The 12,969-nt window shown below is 47.1% G+C and overlaps 1 protein-coding gene across 1 annotated transcript in view; it reads right to left on the bottom strand.

The window, feature by feature from the left end:
* The window catches only part of LOC135902910 (cell adhesion molecule Dscam1-like), a 121,481-nt gene that overhangs the window by 81,785 nt on the left and 26,727 nt on the right, over positions 1 to 12,969 (bottom strand). Inside the window, exons 3-4 of the mRNA XM_070523469.1 lie at positions 11,760 to 12,041; positions 9,047 to 9,166 (exon numbers count right to left, since the gene is read on the bottom strand). Coding sequence (XP_070379570.1) covers positions 9,047 to 9,166; positions 11,760 to 12,041 — 402 coding nt within the window. The remainder of the gene's footprint in view (positions 1 to 9,046; positions 9,167 to 11,759; positions 12,042 to 12,969) is intronic.

A 12,969-nucleotide genomic window follows, 5' to 3' on the forward strand; every position in this document is an offset into this window, starting at 1 on the left:
AAAAGCAAAACATAAATGAGGCGATGGTGGTGGAGGCAAACCAGACGCGTGGACCCACCGGGTGGTACCAGCGCTGTGTAGACTACGCGCAGCTGTCGAACGCGTGACCGGAATCTCAGATCCGACCGCCAATACGTGTTTATTGATGGAAGAAGGAGAGAGAGAAAAAACTACGCGCGGTGAATTATTTCCCGGGCTGGCGCAGCCCGTTTCTTAACCCTTCCATCTGCGATTCCCCCCTCCCCCTCCCCCTTCTTCGTGCCCACTCCCTCACGTGCGCGCAGACTCTCCCGGAGCGTAGAAGATGTGAGCGGTTCTGGGGCGCCGATAAAGGCTTAATTAAAACAGGGCCTTAATGCGGCTCGCTACGCCCTTTTCGACAATCACTTGGGATGCAATAACAAACCGGGGAAGACGCTCGGGGGCCGGTTGTAATTACACGAAATCAATTAAGAGACAAAACGAAAGGGGGAAAGAATGGCCACTGGGACCCTGGCATCTTTCTCTGTTATTTCTCCCTGCAGATACTTTGTCCTCCCCCCTCCCGCCTTCACCCGCCCGCCGCTTTTTTTTCCCCCTATCTCCTCGGGTAGTAGGGGTGCGACGAGCCAAAGAAAAAAAAATGCCAGAAAGAGATTTCGGAAGAGTGGCGAAACTTATAAATATATAAAACCCGGTTAGCCCCAAAAACAAAGGCTGCAGGCTTAAAGCGAAAGAAATAAAAAAAGAATAAAAATGAGAAGGTAGAAAGAAAAAAAAGGAAGGAGTGACAAAGACGAGACAAAATGCAGGGGGGAAAATAAAACAAAAAAAGCCGAGCGAAAGAAACGAGCCGTGAAAGAAGGTAAAATTCGAGGCGGCAGCGCATGGAAGCGGGCGCGTAAAATTAGGAAGGGAGATTGTCTGCCGCAATTAATAATTCACGAGTGTCGCCTAGGGGGGAGCAGCCTCCGCGGAACGGCTCGGTTCATTAGCGTGATAGGTTGGACTAAACTGTTCGAGTCACGCCATGCATGCTCGTGCTCTTGGCACGACAACAGCCGGTGAAGCAATTGAGGTCGTGAGCAGGATGGGGGGAGGGGTACTCACAATCGCGACTGTGCTGCACGGGGAAGCGTGCGCTGCAGGGAGTGCGGTTCTCCGCGAAGTAACTGTGCGCGAAGTAATGGCGTGTTCATTATCCATTTCGTCCAGCGCGTGATTGATACGCTAGCATGAGGAAGCATCGAGAATTTTGGCGTGAGTCGGTACACGCGGTGATTTGAGGTCGATTATGATTCCAAATTCTTCGCATCAATGTTGTAGCGTAATACGAAAGGTGCCACTGATGAGCCGAGTAAGCGTCAGTCATAGAACGCTTTGTCCGCGGAGAAATTCTGGACATTCGGGCTGACTTTTTCCCCATTCACGCGCACCGCGACATCGAAACATTCCCTATACTACTCTATAAGCCGCAAAATTCAATATTTCCGTGAATAGATCATTGTGCTGAGTTAATCGACGCCCAATCGAGCAAATCAATGAATGACACGGCGACTAAATGAAAGATCGGTGCCAAAATCGTCGAGATACGTGGTAGTCGAAACCACTTGGTCACTGTTCGCTCGGCTCAATCTGGGTGTGGACGTATTTGTATGCCCAGATACGACTAGACGATGCAACCAGGCTTAGAGAATCATGATTCTGGAATTTCGGCAATGCGGTGCCTAGACAGCTTGTTTTAAAAAGGTGAAAGCGGAGGCCGTAACCTGTATTATAGATTCTTGGAGCTCGCACTGCGCGTGGTGCCTTCTGCATAAAATTCGACGATTGCCACAGGCTCGCATAGTTCAAACTTCGCAAGCGTTTGCACTGCACTCTGGTTTCGAGGCGAAATTTCGTCGGCCACAAGAGCAGCATCACCTCACGGGTGATAAGCGGCCCCATAAATACTTTGTTTAGCGCACTACAAGGGACACAAGACAAAGCATTTATGGATCCGAACCAACTAGCCCGCCAACGCATTGTGACAAGCGGCCGTAGGTGCATAGAGCATGGTCCGCATTCGCAAAGCCGTTCCTACACCATGCACAACGGGTAGTAATAGAACAGCATGGCAAATAGCGATAGCGAACATATTATAGGCTGATGCAAATCACAAATAGTTCTTACGAAGGGGAGTTTTGTATTTCGGCAGCTCATTTTTAACGCAGTTAGTAAGCTAGGCCTGTTCGTAATACGAGGCACCTGCCAACCGTTATAACGAGCACACTATTAGCAAAGAGGCCGACCAATGAGAAATTCTCCTTCCGAACGAAAATCTTTATGAACTCGGCGCCATACCAGATTCCAGTGCATGAGTATTAATTTTAAAAAAAAAAATCTGGGATTTTGCGTGCCAAAACCACGATGTGATCATGAGGCACGCTGTAGTGTGGGACTCCGGATTAATTTAGACCACCTGAGGTTCTTTAACGTGCACCCAGTGGATGGTACCAGGTGCGTTTTTACATTTCACCCCCATCGAAATGCGGCCGCCACGGCTGGGATTCGATCCCGCGCCCTCGAGCTTAGTACCGCAAACCCATAGCCCCTACGCCACCAGGGCGGGTGAGTATTAATTAGGAGATTATTTCATACAAAAGGAGACTGAATTGGAGCCTAGAGGTATGCAGATTGGAAGAGCGACTGTACAATGAGCGCTTCTGTAACCAAGGCGTTGCCTTTATCTGCCTACGCGTTGCTGGCATCTAATTGAAGGCAGCGGCCGTTTCGAGGAGATTACGAGAGTCGCTCACGAGGCAGCCTCAGCTCATGCATAGCTTTGTATTACTTCGCAGGAAACCAAAGCTAAAATGAAGAGCCCACATCTTCGGAGTAAAGGCGTTGTCCTCCGCTTCGTCCGCATTCAATGAGGCGGTATCGATCAGGCCTCTTTTCAGAAAGAAAGAGAAAGAGCGACTCTTAAGCCCAAGGGCTGGTATTCAGGGGAAAAAAAATGTTCTTACAAAAAACGGTTTGTAACAGCCGGTCTGAGCCAATCACGGTGTTGGACATGTTATAAGCGAAATCAGCCGGACAAAAGCAAATAGCTTTTACGATCAAAAAGCGTTAAGAACACCGCCAGAGAATTTCATCTTGTGCTCGCGCCTTGTTGCCGCCACTTCTGAGCTTACTTCACGGTGATCAACAAAGGGTGCCAGAGCGCAAACGGTTCCTTTTTAAGGGAGAAGTGCGAAAAGACAAAAAGAAGGCGCTGTTGCTCGCCACGAGTAAAAAAGTTCCTCGCTGCGGAAGGTGCAGAGTGCGTCAACTAACGACGGATCGGATTCACCGAGTTGTTTGTACGCGCGATCTCCGAAATTGGCTGGAGTCCCTGCTTTGGAAGCTATACGGTGTCCAGTTATACAAGGCATCGGTCAATCATGGACCGCCTTCATGCCTGGGGAATTAAAATAATCGAGAATTCACTAACTGTTATCGTAGAACCCCTGCGCGATGAGCGACAAGAACGATAAGCGACATTAGTAAGTATAATTATTATCACCTGTTCCTCTTGAAGAGTGGGTGGCACAGCGTCATTACCGAGAAGCCCCATCACTGAAATGCACTTTATTTGGTGCTTGCCGGTTTCTGGCACGTTAGGCAACGATGGCTTCAGCAGTAATGTCAAGCCATTCTCAGCCTTGCAGCGGTATGAAATGCAGCTAAGACTCAGGGGGACTGCATGTGAGACCTTCTGCCATATGTCTTACGTATTACTGCATTATTTTCAGAGCGGAATGGTCGGAGCAGCTGAAGAGACGATGAAGGTGACTCCGATAGCAGGCACCACCCCATACTACTATTACTGATTGAAACATGGAAAATGAGATGAATAGTGGAAAACGTAAATTCCGATTTTATAACATACGGGGGTATATTTTCTATGCTCCCAAATCTAAACACAAAAAGGACATGCGGTCCTGACGGCATTTCTTATGCTTTTCTTCGTCGCTATGCCGAGTGGCTTTCACATTTTCTTCTCGTAATTTCCTGCGCGTCCATATCTTGTGGCATCGTTCCATCAGACTGGCGGGTCGCTCGTGTTGTGCCTGTATTTAGGAAAGGCGACCCAACATTACTATCAAACTATCGCACTATATCACTGACGGGTACATCTTGCAAGCTTTTAGAGCATATTATCTCAAATTACATGACGGAATTTCTTGGAAAACGTGGTATTCTGTCCCTGTGCCAACACGGCTTTCGTAAGGCGCTGTCAACCACTACTCAGCCTCTCTCTAGCGTCTACGCTTTTGCCTCCGTTCTTCATAAAGCCAGTCAGGTTGATGTTATATTCCTCGATTTCAGCAAAGCCTTCGATAGGGTCTCGCATTTTGGTTTGATAACAAAACTAAGCAACTATGGGTTTCCACCTAACGTTGTAAACTGGATCTGTGCATATTTGAGCATGCGCAGACAAATCGTCGATGTTGAGGGCCATTACTCTTGATGTCTCCCCGTAAATTCGGGAGTGCCGCAGGGAAGCGTGCTCCGACCGCTACTTTTCCTAGTATACATTAACGACATAACAGCATGCAGAGACGATAGTGTGAGTATTAAATTGTTCGCGGACGACTGCTTACTTTCCAAAGAGATTAAAGATGCCAATGATCAAGTGATCCTAAGTAAAAGTCTTACTGCGATTTATGACTGGTGCGACACCTGGGAAATGAAAATTAATGGAGAAAAAACGGTTTTTATGCGCATTACCAACAAAAAACACCCTCTAGCATATCAATACACTATTAATCAATCCGCGGTCTCTGAAACAGACTCCTTTAAATATTTGGGTGTAACCATCAACAATCGTCTAACCTGGTCGGAACACATTGATAATGTTTGTGCGTCTGCTCGACGTAAACTCGGCCTACTGAGACACAAGCTGAAACATTCTCCTCCATCCGTGAAACAATTGGCATTCAACACACTCGTAAGGTCACGATTAGAATATGCTTGCGTCGTCTGGGACCCATTCACGAAAAAAAAATATTAAGAAACTGGAAAACATAAACAGGCTTCCCGTCCGCTACATATATAATTGTTATGGACGTTGTGACTCCTCCTCTCAATTGATTAATGAAAATAATATTGCCACCCTAGAATCCCGAAGAAAGGTATAGCCTAACATTGCTTTTCGGCCTTTGGAAAAGGGAACTACAACTTGGCCATTCACCCGGTCTCCAGCCGCTACCAGCTAGAGCTAGCAGAAATTATCACCCCGACAAGATAACCCCTACTTTCGCGAGTACAAATTGCTTTAAATATTCCTTCTTTCCTAGAACAATAAATGAATGGAACTCTCTGCCGGCCGGTGTATTCCTGTCCAATAATATATTACATGCCATTGAAAAGCTGCATTTCAAATAAACGTGTGACCGCATGAGTACTTTCATGCGTGTTAGCATGAAAAAAAAAAACTGTGCAAACTGGTGCTCTAAATAGTTCTTTCCTTTTAATTCAATCTCTTGCATTGTATGCTTGTAGAATGTGTTTTTTATGTATTTATATCATCCTTCAATGTATACCTCATATGATTCAATGTATTTCCTATTTCATATGCACTTATTTCCTTTGAACGTATTTAATTGCATTACTGTATGAACGAATTCCCTCCTGCCTGGGTCACAGGTTGGCCTGCAGTATTCTGTAAATAAATAAATAAAGTAGTGTAGTCAGGATACTTTCAGGCTTGGAAAATACGATCAGCGATGTAATATTCTATTCAGCTCTGGGGGTATTTTTCAGGACGACGGTGTTGTCAGTGCTTTCCAGGTGAGAAGACGCTTGTAGCTCCGTTTTTTTTTTTGAGACGTCACACTGAATAAATAGAACGACCAAACCCGATCAGGCACAGCTCGTTGCATTTCCTGAACAATGCGCTACAGTGCCGACCTGCCCCTGGGCACTGCTGACAGGCAACTCTCCTGTGCAGACGATGGAGTTGCTTTCACGAAATCCTACTCAGACTTCAAAGGAATGGCTCTTAGTGCTGCCCGGGATGTTTGCGTCTGCAGAGAGACTACAAACCATCTTATGTGCTACTGTTCCGCTGCGTACACATACACAGCTTTCTATTGCGATAAGATAATTAAGCGATCGGTCAATGTCCGTCGAGCAATGCTGGTGCACCGACTTGGCCGTTAATTGGCTCACGAGGAATAAAGGCACTCATACCCTTTTCTGAGATTGAAATACCGGTGAGAACATCTGTCACCGCGTAACATTGTTCCTTGCGCCAGTGCCTGTGTACAATGTTCATTTTCTAACTTTCTTGTTTCCCTGCGCAGGGCAGCCGGCGGGGCACTTTTCTGCCTTAATCTCCCCACCTGTATATTTCCTCTCTGTTCATCAAGCCCTACAGTTGAGCATGGTATACACGCAGAACTGTATACGGAGTAACTTTATTATGTACTGTTGCAGGGCATTGCGTGGGGTGCTCCACATATTTTTGCCACGTACGCGCTACACTATTGGGCCAGAGGTGCCATTTTGTTCACACGATGTACCTTACTAATGCCTGAAAAACTGCAGCACTAGCGAACGTGGCGCCACATCTTTACCAGCGTATATCAATATAATAATCAGGAAGTCAAACGTTTGGTTCTGATAAGTTAACCTTGAGCAAACGACCTTGTTTTAAAGAGGGCGAGAGAAGAGAATTAGAGAAAAAAAAAACGCTGTTTGGGTTTGAAGCTGCAAAAGTGCATACACATTTGACGCGTGCCGTCAGTGACACCGACTACGGTGACCACAGAAAGAAGCCATCATTGATCTCGATGTTTTTGGTTGCCCATGTTACAATTATACAGTTGGACAGTGCCGTCTTGGACATTTGGGTGCACATAAGTGCGAAGTGGTGGTTTGCGTTCCCGCAGCGCTGTACGATATTCCGCTGCTTTGCGATTGTGCACTCTCTCCACAGACAGCGTAAACAGCTCGGGCCCAACTCCGACGCGGCCTATTCAAATACATGTAGAAACGCAAAAACGTTTTTCTGAGATAACCCCTGGACCGATTTTAATGAAATTTGTTGCTTTTGAGAGAGAAAGTTAAATTCTAGTGACTGTTGGAAGCAGAATTTTGATTTCAGGCTAGCATTTTGTCAGAGATTTACAAAATTTCAGAAGTTTGAAAAAAATAGAAGCACGAAGTTTACAAACTAATAGCTCTGCATCAAAAAGAGATATCGCGGTTCTGTAAACGGCATCCATTAGATCATGCAAAGCGGACAAATTTCATATGTCATTTTACATCTTACGTGAGTTTGTTACGTTGTTTACGAGGGTTCTGCAAAAGTTGTAATTACGTATTAATAAATTTTTTGAGATTCATGTATAAGATGTCAAATTTGTCCGCTTTAGATGTGTTATTAAGTACAATTCACAGAATTGCGATATCACCTATTCTTTCTGAGCTACAGAGTTGTAAACTTGATAGTTTCGTTTTCTGAAAATTTGCGATTTTTGCCAATTTTTAATAAAAAATTTACGACCTAAATCGAAAATTAGAAACCAACAGTCACTAGATTTTAAGTTTTTCTTTTAAATGCAACAAACCCCGTCAAATTTATTGCTGTGGTTGCCGAGAAAAACGAATTCTCCTTTTACATGTATTTAGATAGGAGCACCCGAGCTAAAGCTTCCTCTTAACTGAGCTTCCTGTTGCAGACAAGGACAATTGCGCGTGAATACCTTCTGTGACGCATCGCACTTGCTGACGCAGTTGGAGGTGCTGCACTAACGAAGTGCGGCGCCAAATGCGAAGGGCCGTCAAAATGAACGGCCGCAGACAGACGCATAACGCCAACTCGAGAGTTGAATAAGCGGAGCAAGCTACGACGTCATAGCTCTTAGAACGCCACACATAGCGTAAGTTAGTAGAGGCTTCGTGTATAAAGTGTGGCGATGCAGTAAAGAGTGAGCAAACTGTGCCAGTCGATTCTTGCTGAAAAAAAAAAAAGGCTGTGATGGCAATAATATCAGAGAAGCGTGCAGATGTTTGGCTTTAACTTTTGTCCCGAGGTTTTAGTTTGGCGAGCCTTTGTCAAGGCAGCTTTCCTACAAGAGCGTTCCAGAGAAGTGCCAGGCTCATTTGAACAAAGTCAAACAGGGCGCCAGCAACGTATCTAGAGAACTGTGGAAGAGCTTCGTCATTGATGTAGATACTTGGATGAACTGACCCGCCGTGGTTGCTCAGTGGCTATGGTGTTGGGTTGCTGAGCACGAGGTCGCGGGATTTAATCCCGGCCATGGCGGCCGCATTTCAATTGAGGTGAAAACACCCGTGTACTTAGATTTAGGTCCACGTTAAAGAACCTCAAGTGGTAGAAATTGTCGGAGTCTTCCACTACGGCGTGCCTCATAATCAGAAAGTGGTTTTGGCACGAAAAAAACCCCATAATATATTTTTTTGTTTATGAACTACTCCGTGAATATCACATATATCTGCGTTCAAAAGAAAGCCTACGGCAACACCAGAACGAATGAATGCGAAAGTAGGTCGCCCTGACATTGACAGTCACGAGTGTAAATGAACTCGGAAGTTTGGCGCGATCACTGTCGTCGCAAGGAGCCTTTAGTTGTGACAGATGAGTCAGCTTTATCCCTGCGGCACGACGGACTCGCTGCCGACATACGCGGGTGATGCGTCAGCGTCCGTGGCTTCTGCTTCGCCGTCGCCAACAAAACTGCGGCATCTCGACGCGACGGCGAGGCTTTCCGAAGATGCGAAATTTACGTTTTCTGAAGGCCGCTTACCACTTAATACGTTAGTTGGCAGTAGCGTCTTGGTCCGTCTGGTGCTTTCTGCATGTCCTCGTATAACAAAACTGGCTTTCTGAAATAATAGCTCAGGCGTCACAAGTAGCCCATGCACCCATTCTACACGGATACATGTGCACCCTTAACATCAACTAGTTAAATATAATATTGTTAATAAATGACTAGTTTCGTGAGCCCGCACTCGCCCCTTTTCCACTGCACACGGGTGACATATTGGTGACAGGTGTTTTGCGAGTACTTACCAACGGCATACTTCCATCGCACAACGGGATGCGGCTCGCCCTCGGCTTGGCAGTCGAATGTCACAGAGGAGCCCACAACGGTCGACATGTCCGTGGGCCGTATAGTCCAGCGTGGAAGAGCTGCGAATGCGGGACAACGAATTCAGCTAAGCGTGCTATGCAACACGATGAGTGATCTTAGCCAGGCTATGTAGTTCAATGTCACACGCACAAAAAAATACGCACACACACACACACACACACACACACACACACACAAAAAAAAAAAAAAAAAAAAAACACCGGTAGACTCGCAGCTCCAGATGCGTACCTATATGTACTAGCGCTATCATATACCAGTGCTGCGTAACAGCATCACAGTATAGCGGTATTGCAAACTCATCTTAAAGTTGGCTAGCTGCCCTTCTCACCAGGCGCGCAAGCCTTCTGCACGCAGTTGCTCCCGTCACATCGCCGCAAAGGAATTTACAAATGGAAGTACGGGCGCACTGAGAATTTCAGTACAAAAATCCCCCCCCCCCCGCCAAAAAAAAACAAAACAAGGTCCGCTGCTAGGTTTTACAAATTCAGAGCAACAAGAGGCGCTGAAAGTCAGCTGTTAAACTAGAAAGTGAAACAGTGAAATTCGGAAACAGAAATAAACGAAGAGAATAGCATGCATGGTAACGAAACAGTAACGTGCAATGGAGAACCATGAAGAAAACCAAACCATAGTAAAAGGTGATCGGCTGGGACTATACTGAAATATGATAATTGCCAATCAGCAAACAGTTAGTGCGCGTACACGTGTATATTGAAATTAGTTGTCAGCTTACTAGCCCTCATTACGGTGTTTGGTGGAGATGTGATTGCAGAGTAAGTATAGTCGAGAAATGCAGGTTCGATTTTTAGTCAGTGCGCGTATTCACAAAGCTTCGCTGTCTTAAGTGCTATTGACGAATTGTCGTCGCCGAGGCGATTGTCTGGTGCTTATTTATCGCCTTCCCAAGTGGCGGATGCCCAGACACCGATGAATGAGCAAATGCTCTTAAGCAAAATAATTTTTGCGACTACAGGCCTAAATGTACAGTTAGTTAGAAATGGAACAATGACTGAAGCAGAAAAATATGATTTCATTGGTTCATCGTGTGTGGAGCGGTTCGCTAAAATTCACTATGCGAAAAGTCACGCCACGTACGCTATAGAGATGCCGGTCGGGCTTGGAGGTGCTTTTACCAGCACTGGAAATGATACTTGGGCACGAGAAAGAAAAGAACACACACGAAGAAAAAGACGTGACAAAACAACAGTTGTCGCAGTCGAGCAAGGCAAACGGAGCGCGGGTAGGGCAATCCTCGAATGTTTTTTCTTTCTCGTTTCTCGTCAGCGCTCTATACGCACAGGGCAAAATAAAAGAAAGTCCGCACACTTCGTGCGGCACTCTGAGATGAAACTTGAGCGCGCGCCGTTGTTTGCGCAAGGGGGGCAGCCTACTCTCCGCTCGCTCTGCGCCTCGCTTGCTTTGACGAGGATGACGGAGGGGCATCACTCCGGAACTGACTGTCGACGCGACAACGGCGAGCGTGTGTAGCGGCCCAACGGCTTCGCGCCGTGGCGCGCAAACTTTGGAAGGGGTGCGGGAGGAGAGGTGAAAGGACAAGTCGCGGGGTGGGCGCGTAAGAACAGAGCTGCGACGCAATGAATGTTTGATGTCGTAGCGTGCGGCTCCTTGTGTGCCTCCCCCCTCCCCGGATTTTTTTGCCTTTTCTTACCCACGCGCGCGTGTGCCCTCGTTTCGTTCGCAGCGACGCAAGTTGTTTCTTTCGTGACATTGCGTTAGGGAGCCTTCCGCCTAACAACAAAAGAAAAAAGCTGCTCGGCGAGTGCGAGTTCCTTGTCATTCCGCGTTATTCTCGAGATAAATTTGGCGCAACGTGCACAAGAGTTAAATTTGAAACGAAGACGAAAAAAGCAAACAAATGCGGACAAAAAGAAATCCACCTTTTCTACATAAGTATGGCCCTAGGTGACTCTAACAATGCGTAGCAAGCTATCCAGGACGTTTCTTCCTATAGAAGACACGTGTTCGACACTACATGTGCGAGTGACATATCAGCAGATTTTATTGTGTACAACTTTTCTTTTTTTCTTTCATTCCTGCTCAGCGGTTCTTTTTCGAAAGCGGGAAGGGTGCGGACGTCATGTTGGGTCGATGCAGCAGCTTGCAGGCAAGCTAATTGTATGTTTTCACGCTGATTCTTTTCTGTGGGTTGTAATTTACAACTCTAGACGGACAGAATTGCTTATCTAATATTTGCAATCGGTTATACCGAAAGATTTACGCATCCAGTACTTATACAATTCATTTTATTATATAACCCCAAGAATCGCTAATCCTTAGTTTATTATTATTTTTTTCTCCCAATATTTACGCGCATATATTTTTGCATGACATGAAGACACTGACGTCCCGGGGATACACGAGGCGTCGTGTACTACCCTTGTCCGACCTGCCTTAATCGACTGGCATGAAAACGGAACGAAATGAGGGAGAGAGCTACTATTTTGGGGCAGCGTTCTCGATGGCAGGGTAGCGCATTAGGTTCCTTCGTGAAGGTGGAACGGGACAGAGAGCAGGTGGCACAAAAAGGGGGCAAAAAAAAAAATCGCGACGTGTTAGGAGACGCTGTAACAGCCGCGCATTGGCCCGAAGATGCGCCGCCTACTCGCTTACCCCTGACAAACATGTGCGCCGTGTGGTTCGTGGAGGCAGCGGCGTTCGCCGCCGTGCAGGTGTAGTCGCCCGAGTGGTGGCGCGCCACCTTGTCGATGATGAGGTTGGATACGAAGTCGCTGATGGGCACCACCTGCACGTCGGGCCCTAGGTCGGGCCGCCCGTCCTTGAGCCAGCCCATGGTGACCGGTGGATCGCCGTCCAGCAGAGTGCACGTGGCCGAGCTGCGCATCCCCTCCTGCAGCCGCTCGGGGAACGAGAACGGGCTGATCACCGGAGCAGCTGCATGCGCGCAGTTACGACACAGCGTCAGCGCTGGCGGTACAGCCTCGACGAAAAAAAAAGGCGCAACTTAATGATTAACGCAACTTTGAAGTTAGCGGTGGAGTACTTAGTGTGTAGCCGTTATTCGCAGCCCTACATACCAGATTTGCTCGCCGAGTAGTGTCTTGATTGAGGGGTAATGGCAACATGTGATTGAGTTATCGAGTTGTAAGACGACGCGTTGCCGATTCAAGTTTAACTGTATAAGCAGCTTACCAATGCTGATAACTTCTCTAGAGACGGCATTTGGTAATGTTTATCTGCCTTGCTGTTTTTATTTGTGCAGAACAGCAATAGTTGTGCCTTGACTGCGGTGAGCCTTATGGAGGCGTCGGTGAAGTTCAGTAGGACGAAAGCAGCTGAAAACACTGTGACATCGGGACAATGCGAATGGCGTGAACCTCCCGAATCAACTTTTTCTACCTATAAGGCAGTGCAGGACAATAGGCACAGCGCAACCTGTCAGGAACGTATATCACCTCCCAACGTCAAGGAAAAGGAAATGAGCCAAGCAATCTACAGGTTTACACTTCTGAGCACGTAGTGACAACACTGCTCCGGTCACAGTCCTATGCAAATGCTTGTGGCGTCCCGGCATGCCGAAGAAACAAGGCAGTGCCGTTCTGCAGCGCACAACTTCTCCAGCGGCGACAAGTGCAAAAAAAAAAAAAGAACAGCGTGAGAAGCCCGTCACACCGCTTTTGTTCACACCAGTTTTGTTCGGCGTCATTTCATGACGCCGTTCCGAAACGCGGCAGCAGAAAAGGTTCGAGCGTACGGCAGCCGTGGCCAGCGCGTAGTGTTCGTTACAAGAGTCTGTACGGCGGTACCCGTCCCGTCCACCTTCGGCGAGTCGTGCCGCTGGCAAGCCACAGCGTTAACTCTC

The sequence above is a fragment of the Dermacentor albipictus genome, chromosome 1 (genome assembly GCF_038994185.2).
Source record: "Dermacentor albipictus isolate Rhodes 1998 colony chromosome 1, USDA_Dalb.pri_finalv2, whole genome shotgun sequence".
Classification (NCBI taxonomy): Eukaryota; Metazoa; Arthropoda; class Arachnida; order Ixodida; family Ixodidae; genus Dermacentor; species Dermacentor albipictus.